General features: G+C 38.9%; 2 protein-coding genes across 4 annotated transcripts; one reads left to right on the top strand and one right to left on the bottom strand.

Annotated features, from left to right (window-relative positions):
- Nucleotides 1-7,418: 7,418 nt before the first annotated feature.
- Nucleotides 7,419-9,873, bottom strand: UBA2A (UBP1-associated protein 2A). Of its 2 annotated transcripts, none has more exons than XM_089630096.1 (2): nt 8,179-9,873; nt 7,419-7,873 (listed from the first exon to the last, which is right to left on the bottom strand). In XM_089630096.1, the coding sequence occupies exon 1, from the start codon at nt 9,781-9,783 to the stop codon at nt 8,179-8,181; it is 1,605 nt and encodes a 534-aa protein (XP_089486222.1). In that variant the 5' UTR covers nt 9,784-9,873; the 3' UTR covers nt 7,419-7,873. The 2 variants fall into 2 exon arrangements, with proteins under 2 accessions (XP_089486222.1, XP_089486220.1); XM_089630094.1 differs by having other exon boundaries at nt 7,419-7,756.
- Nucleotides 9,874-20,519: 10,646 nt separating this feature from the next.
- Nucleotides 20,520-23,513, top strand: LOC149380978 (ABSCISIC ACID-INSENSITIVE 5-like protein 2). Of its 2 annotated transcripts, XM_089630061.1 has the most exons (4): nt 20,520-20,835; nt 21,431-22,104; nt 22,214-22,285; nt 23,011-23,513. In XM_089630061.1, the coding sequence occupies exons 2-4, from the start codon at nt 21,445-21,447 to the stop codon at nt 23,089-23,091; spliced, it is 813 nt and encodes a 270-aa protein (XP_089486187.1). In that variant the 5' UTR covers nt 20,520-20,835; nt 21,431-21,444; the 3' UTR covers nt 23,092-23,513. The 2 variants fall into 2 exon arrangements, with proteins under 2 accessions (XP_089486187.1, XP_089486188.1); XM_089630062.1 differs by lacking the exon at nt 20,520-20,835 and having other exon boundaries at nt 20,846-22,104.
- Nucleotides 23,514-24,123: the final 610 nt, after the last annotated feature.

The raw sequence follows: 24,123 nt of genomic DNA, 5'->3' as shown, positions 1-24,123 counted from the left end.
TTTATTTTCGTAAAAGTACAGAATCTAGTATGGTTTTTGTTAAATTCCGATATTATATTGTGTAATTAGTGTAGAATATTATTTCCTGTTTTATAGACCTAATTAGTTCAGATTATTCTAGGATATATTCTGTTATTTATTTCTTTCCTGATTAGTAGTCTAGGTTACTGTTTTTAAGGGATTTAGTTATATCCTTGTACCCTATAAATAATTCCTATCGGTTAATGAGAAGAGCATTCATTTTTCCGCATATTTTACCTCTGCTCTCATGGTATCAGAGCCTCAAACACATCTATAGGATCTTAGCCAATTCTCATGGCTGATCCAAGTATTAATAGCACCGGTTCTACCGGAAATACTTCTCGGTCTGGTGGATCGAATTCTATCACCACCACCGAGCACCTTCAAACTCATTTTATTACTTCTCATAAACTAAATGGAAGTAATTTCATGGAGTGGTCCCAATCTGTCAAACTCTTCGTTCAAGGGAGAGGTAAATTTGGTTATCTTTCAGGAACCACGATCAGACCGGACGCTAAGAAAGATCTCATCGGCTACAACACTTGGGAGGCTGAAAACTCGATGATAATGTCCTGGCTTGTGAATTCTATGGAAACAAGTCTAGGAAGAACATATCTCTTCCTTCCCTCGGCAAGTGCAATCTGGATGGCAGCAAGGGAGACATACTCAGACCTCGGCAACGCTGGCCAACTTTTTGAGATCAAGTCTCAATTGAGGAAGGCTAGGCAGGGCGAGAAATCCGTGACGCAGTACTACACCGATCTCAAGATGCTTTGGAGGAGATGGATCTCTACTGCGATTACGAGTGGAACTGCTCGAAAGACAGTGCCTTTTATCAGAAAACTGTCGAGAAAGAAAGAGTTTTTGATTTTCTGGTTGGCTTAAATGCAGATCTTGATGAAGTCAGGGGCAGAATCCTTGGTCGAGACCCACTCCCAAGCACACGCGAGGTGTTTTCAGAAGTCCGCAGAGAGGAGAGCCGCCGTCAGGTCATGCTCAGGCCCGGTGCCAGTGATGCCTCACCAACGCAGCCAGAGATGAGTGCTATGGTGACTTCCAAACCGGATTTCAGCAACCGGTTCTCAAAGAAATCTGACCGGCCAATCTATGAGCACTGCAATAAAGTGGGACATGTTAAAGCTAAGTGCTGGAAACTTCATGGCAAGCCGGCTGATTCACAACGATCCTTCAACGACAATAAAAGTGCTCTACAAGTCTCTCAGCCGACACCAAGCAGCCCCAAAACTCAGCTATCGACTCCAGAACAGTCTTTTTTTCAATAAAGACAACTTAGAGCAATTGTTTAAGCTGCGGACCTCTCATCAGTCATCCCTTCCATCATCGTCCTTAGCCCAGAAAGGTATCCATATGACAGCCCTTAAAATATCCTTAGACAATTCCAATCCATGGATCCTAGACTCAGGGGCCACAAATCATATGACTGGTTCTTCCTTTCTATTTCACACATATTACCCTTGTTCTGCTCGTGAAAAAGTGAAAATTGCAGATGGATCTCTCTCTGTTATCGCTGGGAAAGGTTCAATCATTTTATCCCCATCCATTACCCTATCAAATGTTCTTCATGTTCCTAACCTTGCCTATAATCTGTTATCTGTCCATAAATTGACAACTGATTCACAATGTAAACTCATATTTGTACCTACTGGTTGTGATTTTCAGGATCTATGCTCGGGGAAGATGATTGGCAGTGCTAAAGAATATGGAGGGCTATACTACTTCACCTCTGAGGCAAACTTGAGTAAACAAATTCAGAAACCTCATTGTTCTAGTTTCTTTTCATTATCTGATGAAATAATGTTATGGCACTTTCGTTTAGGCCATCCAAGTTTCAGTTATCTAAAACATTTGTTTCCTTCTATGTTTCAAAATAAGAATGTTGATCTTTTACAATGTGAAATCTGTCAATTGGCAAAACATAAAAGGTCTAGTTTTCCTACGTTGAAATATAGTCCATCTAAACCTTTTGCTTTAATCCATAGTGATATTTAGGGACCATCACGTGTATAAAATATAACTAATACACGGTGGTTCATCACTTTCATCGATGATCATACTAGAAACACATGGATATATTTACTGAAGGATAAATCTGAGGCTGAAAATACTTTTAAGATGTTTTATAAAATGGTTGAAACTCAATTTGATAGCCGGATACAGATTTTAAGAACAGATAATGGTAGAGAGTATTTTAATAAAATTCTTGGTGAGTTTTTAATTGAAAAAAGCATAATCCATCAAAGTTCTTGTGTTGATACACCTCAACAAAATGGAATTGCCGAAAGAAAAAATAGACACCTACTTGAAGTTACTCGAGCCTTAATGTTTTCAATGAATGTTCCAAAACGTTTTTGGGGAGATGCTTTACTAACTGCTTCTTATCTAATTAATAGAATGCCAAACAAAGTTCTTAGCTATAATACCCCCATTCAAACACTCAAATTTTTTTTTCCTGAAAACAAATGTTTCACACATCTTTCTCCGAAAATATTTGGGTGTACTGTTTTTGTTCACATTCATAATCATAATAGAGGAAAATTGGACCCAAGAGCAACTAAATGCATATTACTTGGTTTTTCCCCTACACAAAAAGGTTTTAAATGATATGATCCTAGCTCGGGTAAATTCTTTGTAAGTATGGATGTCACATTTTTTGAAAACAAACCTTTTTTTTTATAAAAACCCACTTCAGGGAGAGAAAAATGATAGTGAAGAGTATTTTTGGGAATTAAATACTCTGCCTATTTCTTTGCCTAAATTCGATTGTGTGCATAATGATATTTCATCATATAATGAAAAAGAATCTGATTCTATTGAGGGACAAAGCACTGATTTCCGTGTTAACTCAAGAGTGCAATCGGAGAATGAAGTTGAAACCCCGGCATTGTCATCATCGGAACCGGGCTCGGGTCAAGGTAACACATCTTCACCTTCTATCATGTCTAACTCACCCATAACCACTGAAATTAGTGATGAGTCAGCCGAAGACCTAGATGAGCCTATAGCCCTAAGAAAAGGTACCAGAAATTGCACCAAGTTTCCTCTATATCCTTGTCAAATTATGTCTCATATCAAAGTCTTTCTCCTCTCTTTAGAGCATTTACCACAAACCTTATAACTGATGATGTTCCTAGTTCTATACATGAAGCTCTAAGTAGTCCTAAATGGAAAGAGGCTGTTTTAGAGGAAATGATAGCTCTAAAGAAAAATGAGACTTGGGAGATAACAGAGTTACCTAAGGGAAAACAGACTGTTGATTGCAAGTGGATTTTTACGATCAAGTACAATGCTGAAGGGATAGTCGAGAGATACAAGGCAAGGCTTGTTGCTCGAGGATTTACTCAAACCTATGGACTCGATTATGAGGAAATCTTTGCCCCGGTCGCTAAACTTAATACGGTTCGAGTTTTACTCTCTCTTGCAGTGAATCTTGATTGGCCACTACGACAATTCGATGTCAAGAATGCATTCCTCAACGGAGAATTGGAAGAAGAAGTCTTTATGCAACCTCCCCCGGGATTGACCAAAATTCCAATGGGAAAGTGTGTCTCTTGAAGAAGGCGTTATATGGGCTCAAGCAATCTCAACGAGCTTGGTTTGGAAGGTTTTCAAAGGCAATGAAGGATCAACAGTACACACAAGCTCATAGTGATCATACCATGTTCTACAAACACTCTCTCAATGGTAAACTAGCCATATTGATTGTTTATGTGGATGACATAGTGATGACAAGAGATGATGAGGCCGAACTTAATAGGTTGAAGCATTTCCTAGCTCAACAATTCGAGGTGAAAGATCTAGGGAGCCTTAAATACTTCTTGGGAATGGAAGTTTCTAGGTCATCGAAGGGAATTGCTATCTCACAAAGAAAGTACGTGCTCGACCTACTCATGGAGACTGGTTTACTCGGCTGCAAACCTGCCTCTACACCGATTGATCCAAATCATAAGCTTACGAAGTCAAATGGTGAAAATCTGGCTGATAAAGAGAGGTATCAAAGATTGGTTGGAAAACTAATTTACTTAGCACATACACGGCCAGATATTGCATATGCAGTGAGTCTAGTGAGTCAACACATGCACAGTCCGTCTAAAAGCCACCTAGAGGCAGTGTATCGCATTCTACACTATCTCAAAGGGAGTCCAGGAAAAGGAGTTTTTTTCCAGAAGAACGACAGTAGGCAGATCGATGTCTTCACGGATGCTGACTATGCTGGATGCTCAGACGACCGACGATCAACATCAGCGTATTGCACCTTTGTGTGGGGCAATCTTGTAACATGGAGGAGTAAGAAACAGGCTGTTGTGTCTCGGAGTAGTGCAGAGGCTGAATTCCGAGCCATGGCCCAGGGTATTTGTGAAATCATTTGGATCAGAAGCATCTTGAATGAGCTACAGATCAAGTTCACAGCTCCTATGAAGTTTTTTGTGATAATAAGTCAGCCATCAGCATTGCTAATAATCCGGTTCAACATGACCTGACTAAGCACGTGGAAATCGATCGTCACTTCATCAAGGAGAAGATAGAAAGGGGAGAAATCTGCATGCCTTTTGTTCCAACATCAGAACAACTTGCCGATGTTCTCACCAAAGGACTTTACAGACAGAAATTCGAAGACTTTATAAGCAAGTTGGGCATGATAGATATCTTCGCACCAACTTGAGGGGGAGTGTTAAATTCCGATATTATATTGTGTAATTAGTGTAGAATATTATTTCCTGTTTTATAGACCTAATTAGTTCAGATTATTCTAGGATATATTCTGTTATTTATTTCTTTCCTGATTAGTAGTCTAGGTTACTGTTTTTATGGGATTTAGTTATATCCTTGTACCCTATAAATAATTCCTATCGGTTAATGAGAAGAGCATTCATTTTTCCGCATATTTTACCAATGCTCTCAGTTTTCAAAGTTGGTATCCCTTTAACTACTTGGATTTTTCAAGTTTCTTTTTTAAAGTTTTTTTTTTAATGAGATACAAAGAGAAGCGAGTGAATCATTAAGGATTATTATGGAAAATTTAAAAAACTTAAAAAGTTACTAAATGAATTTGATTCATGAGTACTTTTGGGGGATATATAAGTCATAAACATTATCCAAAATGATAGACATCATATTTCAATTAGAAAAAAACACATGAGAATAATGCTGGTCATATGAAATCCCGCGAGATTTCTATTTCTCATATTATTAGTATCATTTGAAAAATAAAATAAAAATCATATTCTAAAAACTGGTTCCAGGACTTTTCAACCGGTACCATCTAGGAAGTAAGAAAGAAACAAAGATCTTCAGTTAGACACTTAGACCCATTTAGCAACATTTTGGTGTTTTTTTAATTTTTTTTTTTTTTTACTTATGTAGGATAACTAATAAAAAAAAATTAAAATAAAATAAAGTATGGAACTCCGTAACCGTAAAATATGGTACCGGAAAAATTTCGGTCCCGTGAAAAATGGCTCCATCATTTCTCAGTAACGTTTTTGACAGTTTTGGGAATCCTATTTCATGCGAAATATTGGACGGGATCAAGGATCCTATTTTCCGTGTTTCATATGTCCAACGTTCCATAGGAGTTAGAGCAGCCATGTTCGATATTCCTCTTACGAGAGAGGCCCACCAAATCTCCGTACTTGTGAGTTGTGACACTCAGTGTCTACGGCCTGAGTTGCAATATACAAGCTTGGGATGCCCTCTCAAACAAGCCTCGGGTGGCTTTTTCTGCAATCCGCTGCTCATTTTAACAAGAGATATGTTGTGTTGTGTGGCTAGTGTATAAATGAAATTCTTAAATGTTTAGGATAAATTTAATTGCTGTTTAAGTGCGTAAACAAGACATTATCTCGTACTCCCTAGACTTTTAATTGTGCACTACGAGTATCCAACAAATTACATGCCAGATTTTATTTTTTCTCGTCTTAAATGTTGAAGATTTCCAGGGCTGAAACTTGGCCAAACGATTAAATGTTTGAAATACGCACATTGGTAAAGCATTCCTAGAAAGGGACCAGCAAAAAATATCAGTCCCAATTATTTGTGGGGGGAGTTCAGATGTCAGTGGCACTTAAATTTAATTAAAAGACTTGGAGATAATGATCAAAACCAGAAAGCGAGAGGGAAACTTCAGCTTTCAGCATCGGAATTTCGCAAAATAAAAAAGAAAATCGGCAAAGCACAGAGAAGCGACCAAATTCCAAGCCATTATATAAACTTGATCAATCAACATGGGTGACAATACTTTTTTTTTCAGTCAAACAATACACCTAAAAAAAAATCCAGGCAACCTCAAGCCCACTACGGGGAAACCGAGCCAGCTTCACAGTTCTTAGCTTCAAACAATCCACCCATTCAATGTGCGAACACAGGAAGAGATATTGTATTCATTGGTGTCAAGTCGACAAGTTCCAGCCTCAACAGAGAGTGCTTCTCATTACTTACCTTCCCCCGGAGGATGGTCTGACATGGATGTAGATAGAAAATAGATTGCCGATGAAGTTCTAAAGCATATCAATGGTTGGTGGGAAAGTACTCGTTCAGGGTCAGATCATGAAAAAAAATGCCAATTTGGAATCCATGGAAGCCATAGGAACCACTAATATGAATATGTGGAAAGGCTTTATTCAAAGAAACTGGTTTGTGAGTGGATATAATAAGCAAGAAACTTGTTTAGCAAATGGAAATCGTATGAAAGACTTTCTAAAACTCCACACAGAGAATTTGTCTTCGTGTGTCGATGCAATACAAATTTGAAAATTTCTTTTTATTGGATACTAGGCAGCTCACAGGACGAACATCAATAAAATAGCAGCAAAAGACAAAAAGGTCAAAACTTCATCGTGGTCTTCAAAACCCTTTTAAAACAGTATTTTCAGGAAAGAAGGGAAGGACGAGAATGTCCAGGGAGATAAGAGTCGAAACTTAATTTTGTTGAAAGACAGGAGCTTCTAAATCAGGATTGGTCAGTTGGCAATATTAGCACCAGTTTTAAAGGGAAACATAGTAAAAAATAATGGCTTACAAGCTCAAACTTAGTATATAATATATGTATATGCATATATGTAAAACATATGTTAAGAGTGTAATAATCAAAAGAAAGAGAGTAGGAATGCATAACCTGCAATTAGACACCTATTGAAATAATGATTAGCAGAGTAACTGGAATCACCAACGAAAACAAAACGCAGCATATCACCAGCAACGTTAAAAAAATAGCAATATATCATCAGAAATTACACTATTTAAGTTTATATCATGTGATTGTAAAAAAAGGGGGGGGCAATACTTCATTCCAAAATGCTATTAATAAAAGGTGATATTAAAAAAAGGTAAATTGGGGAATCCACACAAATAAAATTGTAAAAAAAGCAGTTACTGGCACGTCTAAAAACCCATTATGATAATATTAAAAAAAATTAAAAACATTATGATAGAGTTTGCTCTCACACTAAAATTCTTCCTGCCCCTCGACGCTATTTCAATAAAGATAGTAACGAAACCAAAAGTTTAATTAATAGGTCACTACAAAGTTTTGAAAATATAGCTTGAGGAAAATAGTTCTTGAGCGAAAAAAGAAAATACATTTTAGGAATCTGGTCTTTTGAGGAGGCAAACAGTAGAATTTTCAGTACAAATTAAAATAGGACGGTTTGCAAGTGCCTTGAACTTCAGAAGAATCACCAGAGTCCAAAAATAAATGATTGATGCATCTATTGGGAATCTGCACAATGAATATGTAGGCGTAAAAAGACCAATTTCAAAAAATCAAATATTTTTAGTTGAAAGCTAACTAGAGACGGAAAAGTATGACACTGTAGAAGCTGAGAATCCATAGTACCTGTGATGGAAAGATAATCATTTAATATAACTAACTGCATATATAGCATACACGAATATAATTAGGCTAAGAGCAAAAAGATTTCAACACCATCGCTAACAGCTTGCACAAGTCTCACCAAAAAGTAAATAGCTTATGGATTCAATAACTCAGATATGCACCACTATTTTAATTTAAAGAAAAGGCTCCTACTTTTTAACTCAAAACTTCAATGATAGCAAACTGACCTAATGACCCAGATAAAACACCTACAAACCAGATAGCCATAACAAGTAAGAGGAAATGAATGAGAATAGCAAACTGACCTAATGACCCATGTAGGGCGCCCCTGGGCCGGGGTGGTGAGGCCTGGCAGCGCCCTGTCCCATTTGGGGGTTCTGGTAGGCGGGTTGCATCCCGGGCTGAGCCACGTATCCTGGGCCATACCCGCCCGGCGCCGGAGGACCCGGCTGCTGGTGCATCTGAGCCCCAAGCCCCCCGAGCAGGTTCCCGATCCCCAGCCCAGAAGCCCCTTGCGACGCCAGCAACGCCGTCAAGGCCTGCCCCAGCACCGGGTTCATCGGAGCCTGCACGGCCGCCGGGTTGTACGGCGGCGGCGGGCCCGAGGGCGCCATCATGTGCCCCGCCCCGTACTTGCTCTTCTCCTTCCTCTGGTGGAACTGCGGCGCCGGCGCTTGCTGCTGCTGCTGGTGGAGGTGGTGGTGGCCATACCCTTTGCTCTGCTTTGGCCCGTCGATGGCCTTCTGGCAGTGCAGAGTCAGGCCTTCGAACGTCTTGTGAGGCTCCTCGAGGGCCTTCTTCGCGCTCTCCAGACTCCGGTACACGAAAAGAGCGAACCCTTTCGGCTTCCCCGTGTGGCGATCCAGCCCCAGCGGGCCCTCCTCCACCTCCCCGAACTGCTGGAAGAACTCGAGGAGCTTCGCGGGCTCCACCTCCGAGGACACGTTGCTCACGAAGATCTTGCGCTGCGTGTACTCCGACGCCGGGTGCTGGGCCGCTGCGGAGGAGGAGGCGGCCGGGCCGGTGGGCGGCGGGGCGGGGACGGGTCCGGCGGAGGCGAGCTGGGACGAGGTCAGCCGGCTCCCGATCCGCTTCTGCGGCTCCCTGAGGGCCGCCCGGGCTCCGCTCCTCCGCTTGAACAGGATGAAAGCGTATCCCTTGGACTTGCCGGAGACGCGGTCCGTGACGGACTTGCAGTCCTCGATCTCGCCGTACTTCGAGAACTCCGAGATCAGGATCTCGGCGGTGGTGTCCCAGCCGAGGCCGTGGACGAAGATCTTGCGGTGGGCGGGGTCGGCGTCGGCCAGGTTTCGGACGTTGGACGATAAATCCGGGTGCTTGTCGATCGCCTGCTTCACCAGAGCCAGAAGCTGTTCTCTCGTGAACGGCTCCAGAAGCTTCTCCACTGGCTCGTCGTCTTCCTCCGCCGGGATAACGCCGCCGTTCTGTGCTTGGGTTTCTCCCTGCTGCTTCGTCTGAGCCTCCAGCCCTCCGAGCAGGTTTCCGATCCCCGGCCCGGCGGCCCCTTGCGACGTCAGCATGGCCGTCAAGGCCTTCCCGAGCGCCGGGTTCATCGGAGCCCCAGTCTTCACTTCCGCTAGGGTTTCGCCTTCTTGTTTTTGTGCTTCCTCTTCCTCTTCCTCTTCTTCCTCCTCTTCCTCTTCCTCTTCCTCCTCCTCCTCTTCGACTTCCTCTACCTCTTCGTCACCATCGTCGTTTTCTTCATCCTCTGATTCGTCTTCCTTTTGGTCCACCGCCATTTCTAGGGTTTGCTGCTCTTCGGCTTGGATAGGGATTGTCTCTTCCTCCGGCTCCTCCACCTCGAGCTGCGGCGGCGGTTGCTGAAGAGGTTTCTTGGGAGCTTGGACGACTTCGGGCTCGGAGGATCGGAGCTTTCGCTTCTTGGCCATGGCTGTAAGTTTGAGTTAGGGTTTCTCTTTTTTTCCTTTTTTTTTATATATGTGGAGGCTCTTCTCTAGTGGCGAAGAAGAAAAACCTAAAGACCTAATTAGGATTTGGGGATTCGTTTATATAGTAGAATCTGAAAGCGCATAAATTTACCAAATGGTCCTTGTACTCTTACGTCATTTTCCATAAGTATTAAATATGCAGACACAGATTAATTATGACCTCACACTCCCAAACAGAGCCTTCTCTAGATATTTGATTGAAATGTGGACGTCTATTTTCTTGATTATTAGAGATATCAAACTTATTAATTAGCAAAATATCATAAATTTCAACTTTTCAACAAATTAATTAAATTTATATTTTAAAAAAAAATTAACAGTTAAAATAAAAAAATTTGACGATTATTATAAACAATTTATCGCTTTCAAAAAAATTACTCTTAATAAAAAAAAAATTGATATCAGATTACTACACATTTTACCTATTTTACTAAATTAAGACAAACATTAATTATTTTACAAATTCACAACTTTAAATTGACTATTTAGCTATATCAGTCTTATTTATATCGATGTTGCACTTTAAATTCCCTTTAGCCATTAAAACTCACTCTTAATCCTTGAAAATCATTGACTTTTTATTTGTAATTTGTTCATACGCATTACAGCTAGACCTTATCTTATATCGATTAAACTAAACTATTCATACATTGAATGAGTCAAATCTCACTTATAGGTCAATAGACGATCAATACTAATTAGAATTTGTTGAACTAATTATATGATCCTGCAAATTGTAAAAACAGTCATTAATGATGGGAATAAGATTGCTTTCATAAATCTTTCGTTCTCAGCTAGAAAAGAGGGAATGGGTTAAACCAAAGTCTAACATAGCACAAATGGGAAATTGCTAATCAAGTCTCGCTTTATGCAAATTGGCGGTCAAGTGTTCTTTACCCTTGGAAGTAAAATAGTATATGAGATTGTTGGAAAAGTCTAATCCTTCATCAAGCAGTGGGAGGAAGTTTGGACAACTTGGCTTTCTTTAGGGGTATTATTATAACAATCCAAAGATTATTATTAAATAAAATATAAAGGCATAATTGATCATAGAAAAGATTAGTCGCAGGACTTTATAAATGACAACATTCGACTTAGTCATAGCTCTCTGCATTAACTAAGATTACATCTCTACATTTGATATGAGAAATATAAGTCTAGGGTGCAGCACTTAAACTGATAAATGATTGGTTTATGGTTGGGTAGATAGAAATCACATATGCAACGCATTGTAGGCTAATTTTGACAAATGAGAGTTTTATGATAAGGAATAACATGTTCAAATCTAGCTATTTGAGATTTCAATTAGATTTTGTGTTGTTTTTGCTTATAACATGCTCAAATTGAAAAATATCTATTAAAACTCTTTATATTATTGTTTGAATATTTTTTTTTCTCTAATGAACAAGTGAAGGATTGTTAGAAAAAATAGTGTTTTAATGATAAAAAAAATTGTGCATTTGAGAGATCTATGTTAAAAAGAAAGTGTCATTGACACTCCACGATGTATTGCACAACATCAGTGTTGGACTGACACATAGGCAATAGTGGATCTTGAGGACACTTAAGCACGCTACATGACATGGGTGTGAGACCGATGAACGTCGCCGTTCACGAGCTCCTTTGCGACGATTCCCATCATGACGATTGAGTTACCAACGGCTCTGTCGTCAATTAATTATTTTTTAAAAGTTGTTTAAGTAGATAGGTGTATTATTTATTACTGATAGCATGTTTAACCAATAATTACGCTGTTGCTACTATAACTATCATATTTTCGAATTGTTTTTTAGTACTTGTCACGACCCGCAGGACACTCGTCGCCCTCGGACCGCGACCTTTACCTATACTCATCTACTATCAACTCATTCATTATTTATAAACCACATTTTATGAAAAGAGTAGCATTGAAGTCATGAGTAGTTTGTAGAAAAATACGGTAAAATTTTTCTTTTCTTTTTAAAATGCTTTACAAACTACTTATGACCGCTACTCGTAAACACGGCCTAGGCCTTCAGCGCGTGTTTACATTTTACAAAACTTTAATCAAATACTTACTTAATATCAAACGGACTAGAAACAGGGTTCGAACTGGTTTTAAAGAAAATAAAACCTTACATGTCTTTTCTACATGTATCTGTCCTTGCCGCAGGTCGTCATGAGATCTACGTTGACTAGCACTTCCGCTTCGCTTGAGCTTCCTTCATCTACAGGGAGGGGGTATTGTGGGGTGAGTCACACCGACTCAGTAAGCAGGATATCTAACCTAGTGCTACATGAGATGCACGAATGCAGATGACAATAGCAGGCAACAGACTTAGAAGAATAACGATCATTCAGCATCAAAGAAATTATCTAACTGGCTAACAAGAGCAATTCATATCGAAGTTCATTCATTCATTCAGGAATCCGGCATTCTCCGGTTTCCTCAAAATCTCATCCATCTCACGCATCCCGGCGCCTTACATCAGTGGACTGGGCCCAATCGACACTTCAGTCCGCAGCCGCTCATGAGAGATGAGTAAGCTATTCCGAAAACTCGAGCCTAGCTCTCGGAAAGCCGAAGTTTTAACGTCTGGGATCCACTATCACATGTAGGAGGGCCTTAACGCGCGTTTGGTGGAGTGGATCAAACCATCACTAATCCCTGGTACTCCAGGATTCATATTTCCCTCAGGACAGGTAAGCCACCCTTCGACTCACCTGAAGCCACCCATCGACTTCCCATTAAAAGGCCTTTGGGAATGCCACCCGCTACATTGCCGACAAAGGTTCATTGATAGGTGCGTTTATCACGCGTAAAACTCCTATTTCCCGAACCGAAAACCGACGAGTTCTCAAGTATTTTAATGGTTTTTAGTAGATTTTTGAGTAATTTCAGGTTCAGAGGAGCATTAGAGCATCTACAAACAATTTCTTGAAAAGATGACGAGATTCGGAGTGAAAATGGTCAAAATGGAGAAGGGCAAGAAATTTGGCGAAGACGCGCGCCGCGCGCCCACCACCGCGCGCCGCGTGAAGACAGGATCCGAGACCGCGCGCCGCGGGACTCGAGTCGCGCGCCGCGCATACTGAGACTCAAACAACGAAATCGCACAGAGTCTTATGCGCGGAGCGCGCATAACCTGAAGCTGAGACCGCGCGCCGCGCATTGACTACCGCGCGCCGCGCGCACGCGGATTCCTGGAATAGGAAATTAGCGATTTTTGAGGATTCTTGACCCTTGGATCAAATTGGAAGGCTCAGATCACTCCGAAAAACACACACTGAGGGCTAAAAACACTTTTTGTAACCTAATTAACTCATTCTAGTTTGTTTTTAGTTTTTTCTACTTTTGGCTGCACTTTTGAGAGCTTTTGTTTGGGAGCGAAGTTGAGTCAACAATCCGACGAACAAGCAACCGTGAACTCCCGTTTTTAATAGTTTTTCTTCGTTTCCCTTACTCTCTATTACGTTTACTTCTGAATTAACTGATAGTTTCATTATTCCCATCATGAATTTCATAGAGTTTTGCTTATTGATGATTATGTTGATTATTGCTTTGATCACCATGTTGTTAACTATGGACTCCGTTAGAGGCTAGATTTTTAGCGGGGTTGCGATGTAGCCGGATTAAATTGGGTTAGGGGGTTTCGTTAGGGTGAAATTATGCTTTGATGTACTCAATTATTCATGCTTGTGTGGATGTGTTCTTAATGCGTTCTTTGGGTTGGCCACCTTTAGGATTGTTTTTAGGAGTTTCTGTCACTCGAGAGAGGGCGAAAACTCATGCTCATAATCCATGCTTCGTTTTGTTCTTAGGTTGCTAGACGGCTTAAGCTTAATGTAATCGTTTGAATTCTCATGTTTATTGCTCGTGATTGTTTTAATAGGATTAGAGGCCGAGAGGATATATAATCCGTCAATTGCGTAGGTTGCTAGATCACTCGAGAGAGGCTAGTAATATGTTAGGGAGAATGAGATTAGCGTGAGTAGAGTAGGTCTAGTTGTTGGAACCCGAAACCCCCGAATCCTAGTTTTCCGGTGAAGTCGTGACCCCCAGTTTCTCGTATTTGAAGTTTCGTGTTAAATTTCCGTTGTTTTCAGTTATTTTTATTATAGTTAATTATTGCACCTACCACCTTAATATAGTGAAATCAATTTGCTTTAGATTGTTTAACGTCGCTAGAGTAACTAGTCTCTGTGGGATCGATATCCGTTACTTACGTAACACTATTACTTGTTCGATACGTCCACTTGCGTGCTAGTTATAAAAATATCGCAACATTCATCACGTTTTACAGGAGCTGTCTACAGCCTACCTGTCTATCTTATTACAGGAGGAGATCTTATCGGGATAAAGCCCGTCATTAACATTATTAATTTCATTATATGGCTCTTTAAGTATTTTAGAAGAAGTTGTCGACAGCTGTGAGGCTGGACCTTCTCCTAGAACAGTTCCTCTCGGGATTGAATCCGGAGGACACCGTCTTTCCTCCTCCTGTTGTCCTCTTCATCAGGACGAAGGGGTAAAACCTATTACAGAAGCTTAACATAGTTTTAAAGGCTTCAAGGTTCTTAACCCGCTAATCGTTTAACCCTATCATTTTATTATCTTATTAAGTTAGTGGCCGAAGCCTTATTCGGTCGTCTTGTCTAACTGAGGGTTTATCTTGGTTTTAAGGATTAAACGAACAAACATAAACAATTATTCTACTAGGCACCATTCCCCCTTGGCGCCTCAAACCTAAATCCCACTTACCTGGATAATTGTCGTTCTTAAGCTTCGAGCGCTGAGGTCCTTATCATCGGATTGCGTGCTTCCCGATATGCCTCCTTCCGAACGTTATCCTTGAGGTTGTCGTACGTGCTGGTTCGACTAACTCCTGTGAGACGAACTAACGTTAAAATCTTAACCAAGTGTATTTGTCGAACCTCTACGTACAGACGATTAACGACACAAAAGTCGAGAACGTTCAGAGAACCATCAATCTTGACAAAGACTCAAGGCTAGAAAATCTGGTCACTCTCCCGAGACTCTAGCAACTTACAGTAGTGAACTATTTTTCTCGAATTCGCTCGACATCCTCAACGAACTCAAAACGTCACAAATAGAAAGTCGACTTGACTTTCATACTACTCGATATAATAATTTCCCCCTGAAATTATTATATAACCACTAATAAGCGAAAGACTTTTCTTTTGAGAATACATTTCCGATTACAAACAATTAAAATACGACATAATAATTAAATATCTTCGAGCCTCCGCGACTTCCGAGCCGCGAACAAAAACGTTGACTCCTGTACTTAATTAAGACAAAACCCGACGCTCCTCTTATGATTAATGCCCACTCGTCGGCATTGACCTGTGACACCACTGAGACTCGAGAACAGAGGCCCATGCCAACCGAACTCAACCGCTCGTAAAACAATAGAGGTGTTAATAATATTCGACACCCGGAAGACCATAATACCCCTAACTCAACTATACCGACAACACCAAAATTGATCGAGACCCGGTTCTCAGATCTCTGAAAATACACGGCCAGCTCAACATTTCATATTATTTCAACAAAAAATACAGTTACAGGTTTCAGCCAAATTCAAATCAACAGAGGCTTACAAACACAAAATGGCAAACGTGAATCATCACCCTCAACATAAATTCAGAATCAATCCAGCAAAACAATTTCAGAATCACGTCACAAAATCAAACTCAATTCCATATCAACTCAACACACGGCCAGCACCAAAATCACACGGCCAAGACCCAATTCAAAACCAAACTCGTCCAAAACCAAGAACAAATACCTCAATCACTCAAAATCCTCATTGAATCCATCTCCAAACATGTGAATATCATCAAATTCGCTCAAAACTAAAAACCCCAAAATCCAACCCTAAAATTTCGAACCCTTGAGATAAAATCTCTCTTACCTCAGGTGAAATTGGTGGGGTTCGAGTCTTCTCCGGCCTTCTCTTCCTCATGTCCCGGCGATCTCTTCTCGGCCGGTGTCCTCGGCGGCTCACGGCGTCCTCGTCTTCTCAGCTGAGACGCGCGCGCGAGGTGGCTTCGGGTCTCGGTGGCTGTCGGCCGAGCTTTCTCTTCGCGAGCTCAACTCCGTCTCGCACTCTTTCTCAGTCTCTCTTTCGGCTCTCTCTCTCTCTCTCACTCCCGCTCGGTTCTCTTCTTCTTCTTCTTCTTTTTTCTTTTTTTTTCCTGGTTGCCGATTCTCTCACTCGGCCAAGTGATACAAATCACTTTGAAGAGGATTCTAGTAATAGATGATGTGGCAAGCTCAACCTTATCATATCTTTTATAATCCAACCTCTTTTCCTTGTTTTCTTTCAAATGGGTCCCTTAAAAATTGTTACAACCACGTCCTTTTTTCATAATTATTTAATTAAATCGAACGGATTATAATTATATTATTCAAACCGAGAAATTTTCTCGTTCGTTCTCGACTAATTAAAATATATTTAAGGTTTCTCGGAGTTAATTCTCATTCTTGAGAATGTCTTTCTTAAATTAAATTTCGGAATATTTCCTCGGAATTAATTTATTATTCGAGATAAACTCGATAATTCCTTTACTCCTTCCGAGATCTCTCATTACCTTAATATATTTAAATTACTTGGTAACCTCATTGGACCATAATTCACTCGAGAGACGGAAAAATATAACGAGGAATTTACTTCACTAATTTCCTTCCGGATTCCTTTCACGTTGAAATTAGTTAAGTCGTTAAAATATATTTTCACTTTCACAATCCTTCTTACATTCGTGAAAATATTCCAAAACCTTATCGACCTTGATATTCTTAATTTCCCGTTCGTTCGTTCTCGACTAATTAAAATATATTTAAGGTTTCTCGGAGTTAATTCTCATTCTTGAGAATGTCTTTCTTAAATTAAATTTCGGAATATTTCCTCGGAATTAATTTATTATTCGAGATAAACTCGATAATTCCTTTACTCCTTCCGAGATCTCTCATTACCTTAATATATTTAAATTACTTGGTAACCTCATTGGACCATAATTCACTCGAGAGACGGAAAAATATAACGAGGAATTTACTTCACTAATTTCCTTCCGGATTCCTTTCACGTTGAAATTAGTTAAGTCGTTAAAATATATTTTCACTTTCACAATCCTTCTTACATTCGTGAAAATATTCCAAAACCTTATCGACCTTGATATTCTTAATTTCCCATCCTCGAATATTTCCTCGTTCCTTCGAGAAATTCCTTGATATTATTTCCTTTGAAATCTTGAAATCTCACTTGAAATGTGAACCGAGGGAGTATAGAGAAAATCTTCTCGTTTATCTGAAACGAGAGAGGAATGAAATTCTCTATAAATTCAAATGAGAGAGAGAAATATAATCTCATTTATTTATTTGAGAGGGAGAGAGTCATATGGAGACGACGTTTAGAAAATTAGGTTGTGCGGGTCTCACAGTACTGGTGGTTGTCATTTACCGATAACACATGCATTTCTATATAAATTGAGGAAAATGTCTAAAATTTCTAACTTCTCAAAAGTGTAGCAGACATATGCGATACGCCCTTCGCCCATTCCGGTTCTCATTTGATTTTGCCAAAATTATACTTACATTATATATATATATATATATATATAATTGTTTAAGTGAAATATTGAATTTAACATTTGGTTTAGAAAAATGTCGAGTTTGAAACCTCTATTAGATTAAAATGACGAAATTATACCATAACATAGATAATTATGCTACAAATCTTCCTTACATTTACTTTTCATTAATGTTGACTATTATATGTAAACTTCATTCTACCTTTATTCATTCGCGCCTTATAACCCCATATATATATATATATATATATATATATATATATATATATATATATATATATATATATATATATATATAAAACCCCTCAATCCCCAGTTTTGAAATCGAACTAAATCAAAATACTAATTGAATTCATATCTCTCAAATATGCAACTTTGATACCTGGATTTCTCGCTCGAATCAGTGTTTTCGATGACTTTCAAATGTCGATTTGTATCTTTTTCTCTGTTTGTGTTCTCCACATTGTTTTAGATTTCACATATCGTAATTTTTTTAAATTTTAAATAGACTACATATGAGACTATAAGACACAAATGAATGAGTATAAAATGAGGTTCATATATAAATATTTGAGTCAACATTATTGAAAAATTAATAAAAAAATATTTGTGACACAATTATCTATTTTACTGTATAATTTTGTCATTTTAATTAAACAGATAGTACAAATTAGATATTTTTTAAAATAAAAAATTACCCTCGAGTTTTCACTCAAACATGATATATGTGTCATTTTTCGAAACTAACAAAAAATTAAATTTACCGACCAAAATACAGTTTTACATTTGGGCAGTGTAGCAAAATAGCCAAAATGAAACCATGAAATTTGTTTTTAGCCTATGTTTCACAATTTTTAGGGAAATAGCCAACAGGTTTACGTGGCAATAATTAAGGTCTGATTTGCCCTTATTTATTAACAAATTCGACATTTTATCTCTCCTACTTTTTCGTACACTTTTTTACATAAAAACTTCAAAAAACCATATATATCTCATATGAACTCGAAATTGAGTGATTCCAAATCCTACGGATTCGTGACGCCGAGATCTTCAAAAATAGATCCATTGTGTTTGATGAAAAATCATGTTTAATACCATAGATGTAGAAAAATCACGTTACTACCTTAAATATGGAAATAACTGAAATTTTTTGAAATTATCAAAAAAATAAATGGAAACGTAAATATGATGCATTAAACATAATATTTCACCAAACACAATGTGTCTATTTTTGAAGATCTCGACGCCACGAATTTGTAGGATCTGAAATCACTCAATTTCGAGTTTGTATGAGAAATATACGAATTTTTGAAGTTTTGATGTAAAAAAAATTATTAAAGAAAAGAGAGATAAAGTGACGAATTTGTTAATCAATAAGGGCAAATCAGACTTTAATTATTGCCACATAAGCGCCATTTGACTATATCACTAAAAATTGTCAAACATATACTAGATCCAAAATCACATGTTTAAAGTGGTCTAGTTAGTTACTAATCACTTTACCTTGACCTTTACCTTTAGTATTTATTTAAGTTCGTTTGCCAAAGAATTAATTCCGTTTTTACCCTCTGGACTCATACCTCGATTTCATTTTACCCCCTAGACTCGGGATTGTTGCAGAACTCATCTCAGAACTTAGACACGTGTTACAACTTGGCATTTACGTCAGTATTTGGACGTTAAGTTTAACTTTTTGATGACGTGGCATGATTTTAAAGGGTATAATAGTATTTTTGGTTATTTTAAATACTTTTAATATTTAAATATTGTTATTAGATATATTAATTATTAAAAAAAACAAATATTTCATTTCTTATCTCTCTCTCTCTCTCTCTCTCCTTCTTCTTATTCAATCTTACCTGAATCGTAAACCCTAGTTTCTCTCGATTGGATTGTCGCGTAGATGTTTCTGAGAGAAAAACGAAAAAAAACCTTTGTGCTTGCTTTTAGATCCAACAATGGCGAATCGATTGAAATTACATCTCTTTGTTCGTTTGCCTCTGTATTGTTTCGATCCTTTAGGTTAAAAGGTCCGACGAATTTCGCGTTCTCAAACAGACTGTGTATACGAGCTTCACAGATTCCAATAGGCGATCGGATAGAGGAGAGGTTTTTTTTTATGAGCTCGAGTGAGGGTTTGGGCACAGAATGTTCTCCGAGAGCCTGACCAGAAGTTCTAGCCAGAAGCTGAGGAAGAAGAGCCATAGCCACAGCCATAGCCGCGGAGGAGGATTCGAGGAAGAAGAGATCGACGACGGCGACGGAGAAAAGTGAAAAGCTCTGAGGTGTCTGAGTCTGTACGGCCTCGGTGGAGGAGGCTGTAAAGTCGGCGCCGACACCGACGCCACCGGAGAGGAATTCTCCGGCGATCTCAGAAGGAGGTCCGACTCCGGAAGCCACGAAGCCAAGGCCGCCGCAGCGGGGCCGGGATGCAAATCGATCTGCGGGACCCACGGCGTGAAGGACCATCACCACCACCACCGGTTCTGGAAGCGGCACGTCAGCAACAACCACCATCGAAGCGAAGCCGTCGAAAAAAATCCTCCTCCTCCTCCGACGACGATGGACTCGTTTTTCTTGCCGGACGATGTGTTGGAGATGTGCCTCGTGAGGCTTCCTCTGACGGCCCTCGCGGCGGCCCGGCTCGTCTGCAAAAAATGGTGTTTAATTTCTTATCTCTCACTGAGAGAGAGAGAGAGAGAGAGAGAGAGATAAGAAATGAAATATTTGTTTATTTAATAATTAATATATCTAATAACAATATTTAAATATTAAAAGTATTTAAAATAACCAAAAATACTATTATACCTTTTAAAATCATGTCACGTTATAAAAAAGTTAAACTTAACGTCCAAATACTGACGGAAGTGCCAAGTTATAATACGTGTCTAAGTTCTAAGATGAGTTTTGCAACAATCCCGAGTCCAGGGGTAAAATGAAATCGCGGTACGAGTCTAGGGGTAAAAACGAAATTAATCCTTTGCCAAAAGTTTAAGATATATATCCTCAGCCGACTTGGCAGTAATGGGACATTTTGGCTTACGGAAATAATTATAATTAGTCTGGTTTAATTAACCCTGCGAAAATTGAAAAATAGAAATCGAAATTTCATCGCTCTCTTTTTCTCAAACAAAAACGCCAAAAGCTAAAGTGAAAGAACGAAAGTGTTGTTTCCTAGTTCTGAACTTCTGATCACAAGACAAGGCATCGAATCAGTACAACGTTGTATTGTTTCGAATCACAACGACAAACTCTCTCTCTCGGTTCTTTTCTGGACTTGCTCAACCCAAGAGAAGAATATGTTTGTTTTGATTTTCTGAGCAGAAAAGGAAAAGCTTTTTGTGGTTGTTTTTTCTTCTGCTTTCGGTTGTTGGGTTCAGATCGGATCTTCAGTAACAGGTTCTTGATTTTCGTTCGAACTTTGTGTTTTCCTTGGGATTCTGTAAAATGTATACAGGTTTGCGCGTCAATGTTTGATTACTGAGTAATTAGAGTCTTTAACTATTGTTTCTGTTGTTGTCATTGGATGATTATGACGGGTACCTTAAATTTCTCCTCTAAATGGACATTGTTTAGGCTGAACGGAAAACCAATCTCAGTAATTCGTCATTTCCAAGTAGCAATTGAAGTGATTGGGTATTTATTTAAAGGTTGAGATAGGTTTGGATATATATAACAAAGCTTCGGAAAAGTTTGAGAAGAGCAATATTCAAATATATCATTTTAAAACATGAGAATGAGATGATCGCAATTTTGGTCTCTGTTCTTGTTGAAGCTCATAGCAAGTCGTTATTTCCTAGTAGCGATTGAAGTGTACGAGTCAATATGGCAGATCGAGTGTTATTGAAGGCTAAGCAGGGTTTGAGTAGTCAACTTTAGAATATCTCTAGAAGAGCAATAACAACAATTGTAAAGCATTTCATGTTACATGCCCATAAAATAGATTATCCTAATGACGGTGTGTGTGTGTGTGTGTTTTTGTGCTTTCGGTCAGTGAATGGTTGGTGAATGGGGATTCAGACAATGGCTTCTTCTCAAGGTAACGGCCAACACTCTCACTTCCAACCATCCCCATTGGCGAGGCAGAACTCGTGGTACAGTCTCACTCTGGACGAGGTCACAAATCAGCTCGGGGATTTGGGGAAAACCCTCGGGAGCATGGACCTCCACGAGCTTCTCCAAAACATCTACACTTCCGAGGAGACCACCGCTTCTTCTTCTTCTTCTTCTTCGCCGTCTCTCCAACGGCAGGCCAGTCTGACACTGGCCAAGGCTTTCGTCGGGAAATCAGTCGACGACGTGTGGAGAGAGATTCAGCAAGGGCAGAAGAAGAGGTGTGTCGTTGAGGATGTGAAAGTTCCGGAGAGAGAGCCCACGTTGGGCGAGACGACCTTGGAAGATTTTCTGGTACAAGCGGGGCTTTTCGCACAAGCTTCTCCGAAACCTCTAGCGGAAGGATCTAATCCCATTGACACGAGGACCCCTATGTGCCATCCTCACAAGTTTGGCGTTGTTTCTCCGCCTCCTTCGATCGGTGCATTGTTCGACAGATCAACACCGGGGCGGAAAAGAGATGACCAGGATCTGTACGAGAAGACCATCGATAGAAGGCTCAGAAGGAAAATCAAGAACAGGGAATCGGCTGCACGGTCACGAGCTAGGAAACAGGTGTTTGTTCTCCTTTATGTTCCGTCAATACCTTTTTGATGATATATGGACTTGATTTTTGTTTTGTTTAATCAACTGTTAACTAAATAACCTTTCTTTCACTTTTAAGGCTTATCATAATGAACTGGTGAGCAAGGTTTCAAGTCTTGAGGAGGGGAACTTGAAGCTCAAGAAAGAAAAGGTGAGGGATCATTATTATTATTATTTTTAGTTTTTTTTACGGCATCTTTGTGCTTCATTCTCATGACTGGTTTTGTTGCGAATTACATGTCGGCTGCATTTGTCTTTCAACCAGAGTATTATATTTCTTGGTCAAGCATGGTAAAATAGATTACTAAACTGTGTTACACTTGAAATTAGAAGCAAATGATTACTTAAATAAGATGTTGAAGTGTATATAGACGAGTAGATCGCATTTGCAGCTGGTCTTATAGTTCTTGGCACTTTAAGACCCAGTTAAGGGTTTTTTTTTTTTTTTTTTTTTTTTTTTTTTTTTTTTTCTGAACTAAAAAGATTGGGATAAAGGCCATTCTGAACACTTAAATTTGAAAAACTGAGTTTTAAGTTATACAACATAAACTCTTTTGATGATATTTTTCTCGCATTCTCAACATTTTCCTTGATGAAAGATTTAAAAACACTAGACCATTGTCATTTGTTAATGCAAATCTTGTGATTTATCTGTAATTTTTTAGGTAGCATCCTTTTTTCAATTCAATCAGATTACACTTCAAGTTAGTCTGCAACATCCATGCTTATTCTAGTAATGGAATTTGCTTTTCACATCTTGATAGCTCAAGTTTTGCAGTTACTACCGATCTTTAGGGAAATTCACTGACAAACAGGAAAGCTTTTTGTCCTTTTGCTTAACTTCTGTATGCAACTGGGGTCCTTTGTTTTCTTCAGGAATTTGATGTTAAGTTTCCCAGCATATCTTCTTCTGAATTGAAATACCAGCTTCGAAGAACAAGTTCGGCCTCCTTTTGAGCTTTTTTTTTTTTTTTTTTGAGCCAAAGTATCGTGATCTTCAATCTTGGGCTTTTGGAGATAGGTTACCATCAGATTGTTCATTCACTCTGCTGCCGACAAGTTTGGGTTTTTATGGTTAGCTTGGAATGAATTATGCAGCGAAAAACATGGCATGTTGATAGATAGGTTTTTATGTTGGAGAACAATCTTAGGGAACAATTTAATTAGTGAATGGTAGGTATATATGATGGGTTGTTGCCCATTGTTAATATTTTAAGAAGGGTTAGCCATGATGGATTGATCTTTTACTCTGTGTCAATGTGATATTACTGGCTTCCCAAAGTGACAAAATATACCTAGAGTTATTAAAACTAGACTTAACTTACACTTGTTCATTGTATTATTGCTCTTTGGTGCACAAATCTTGAGTTTTATGTCTATTACTCAGATGATCTCTCTTTGCAGAGGAGTTAATATATTGGTTTATACTTTGTGTTGAAATGCTGCTCATAATTAATGGGTAAGTAACTGAATAAGTAAATCAGAATATGCTAGGTTGAAATTTTTATAAAAGTAACTCCATGCTGCAGATTCGATGGAGATGGTCTGAGACCCTGATAAAGTTTTCAATTCTATTCAAAAGATTGAATTATTAGAAACAAATTATCCTTTATGATCAAACTGAAGTCCTGGATTTTTTTTTTTTTTTTTTTTTTTTTTTTTTTTTTTTGTAGTTATTAAACAAATTAAAACTAGCAAAAAAAAAAAAAAATGAAGATGAACATGAGTTTCATCACACAAGCAACAATCAACAAGAGTACGGCTTTTTATCTCCAAACGAAGGATCACCTCCTCAAATCTAGCTCTGGCTCGGGAAATTCTTAAAGTTGAGATTTTCAACAGCCCGAGATCAAACGGGATCTAATTGAAAACACGCACATAACAAAATAGAAGACACGACCGATTAGAAGCTAAACGCACATACAATACTAATCCTAGGGAGTAAGGTGGGGAAACTACCAATGATCATCATACCAAGAGTGGAAAACC

This window comes from Urtica dioica, chromosome 11 (assembly GCF_054948205.1).
Source record: "Urtica dioica subsp. dioica isolate 48M chromosome 11, U.dioica_male_clone48M_v1_H2, whole genome shotgun sequence".
In the NCBI taxonomy this organism is placed as follows: Eukaryota; Viridiplantae; Streptophyta; class Magnoliopsida; order Rosales; family Urticaceae; genus Urtica; species Urtica dioica.
Note: the sequence above shows the minus strand (reverse complement) of the source record. Positions and strands in the feature narration are given on the sequence as shown.

Bases quoted from the DNA above. Each gene is read 5' to 3' on its own strand.
- UBA2A (XM_089630096.1), bottom strand. From the start codon at position 9,783: ATGGCCAAGAAGCGAAAGCTCCGATCCTCCGAGCCCGAAGTCGTCCAA.
- LOC149380978 (XM_089630061.1), top strand. From the start codon at position 21,445: ATGGGGATTCAGACAATGGCTTCTTCTCAAGGTAACGGCCAACACTCT. The intron at 22,105-22,213 runs GTGTTTGTTCTC...TTCACTTTTAAG, and splicing joins GGTCACGAGCTAGGAAACAG to GCTTATCATAATGAACTGGT. The intron at 22,286-23,010 runs GTGAGGGATCAT...TGTTTTCTTCAG, and splicing joins TGAAGCTCAAGAAAGAAAAG to GAATTTGATGTTAAGTTTCC.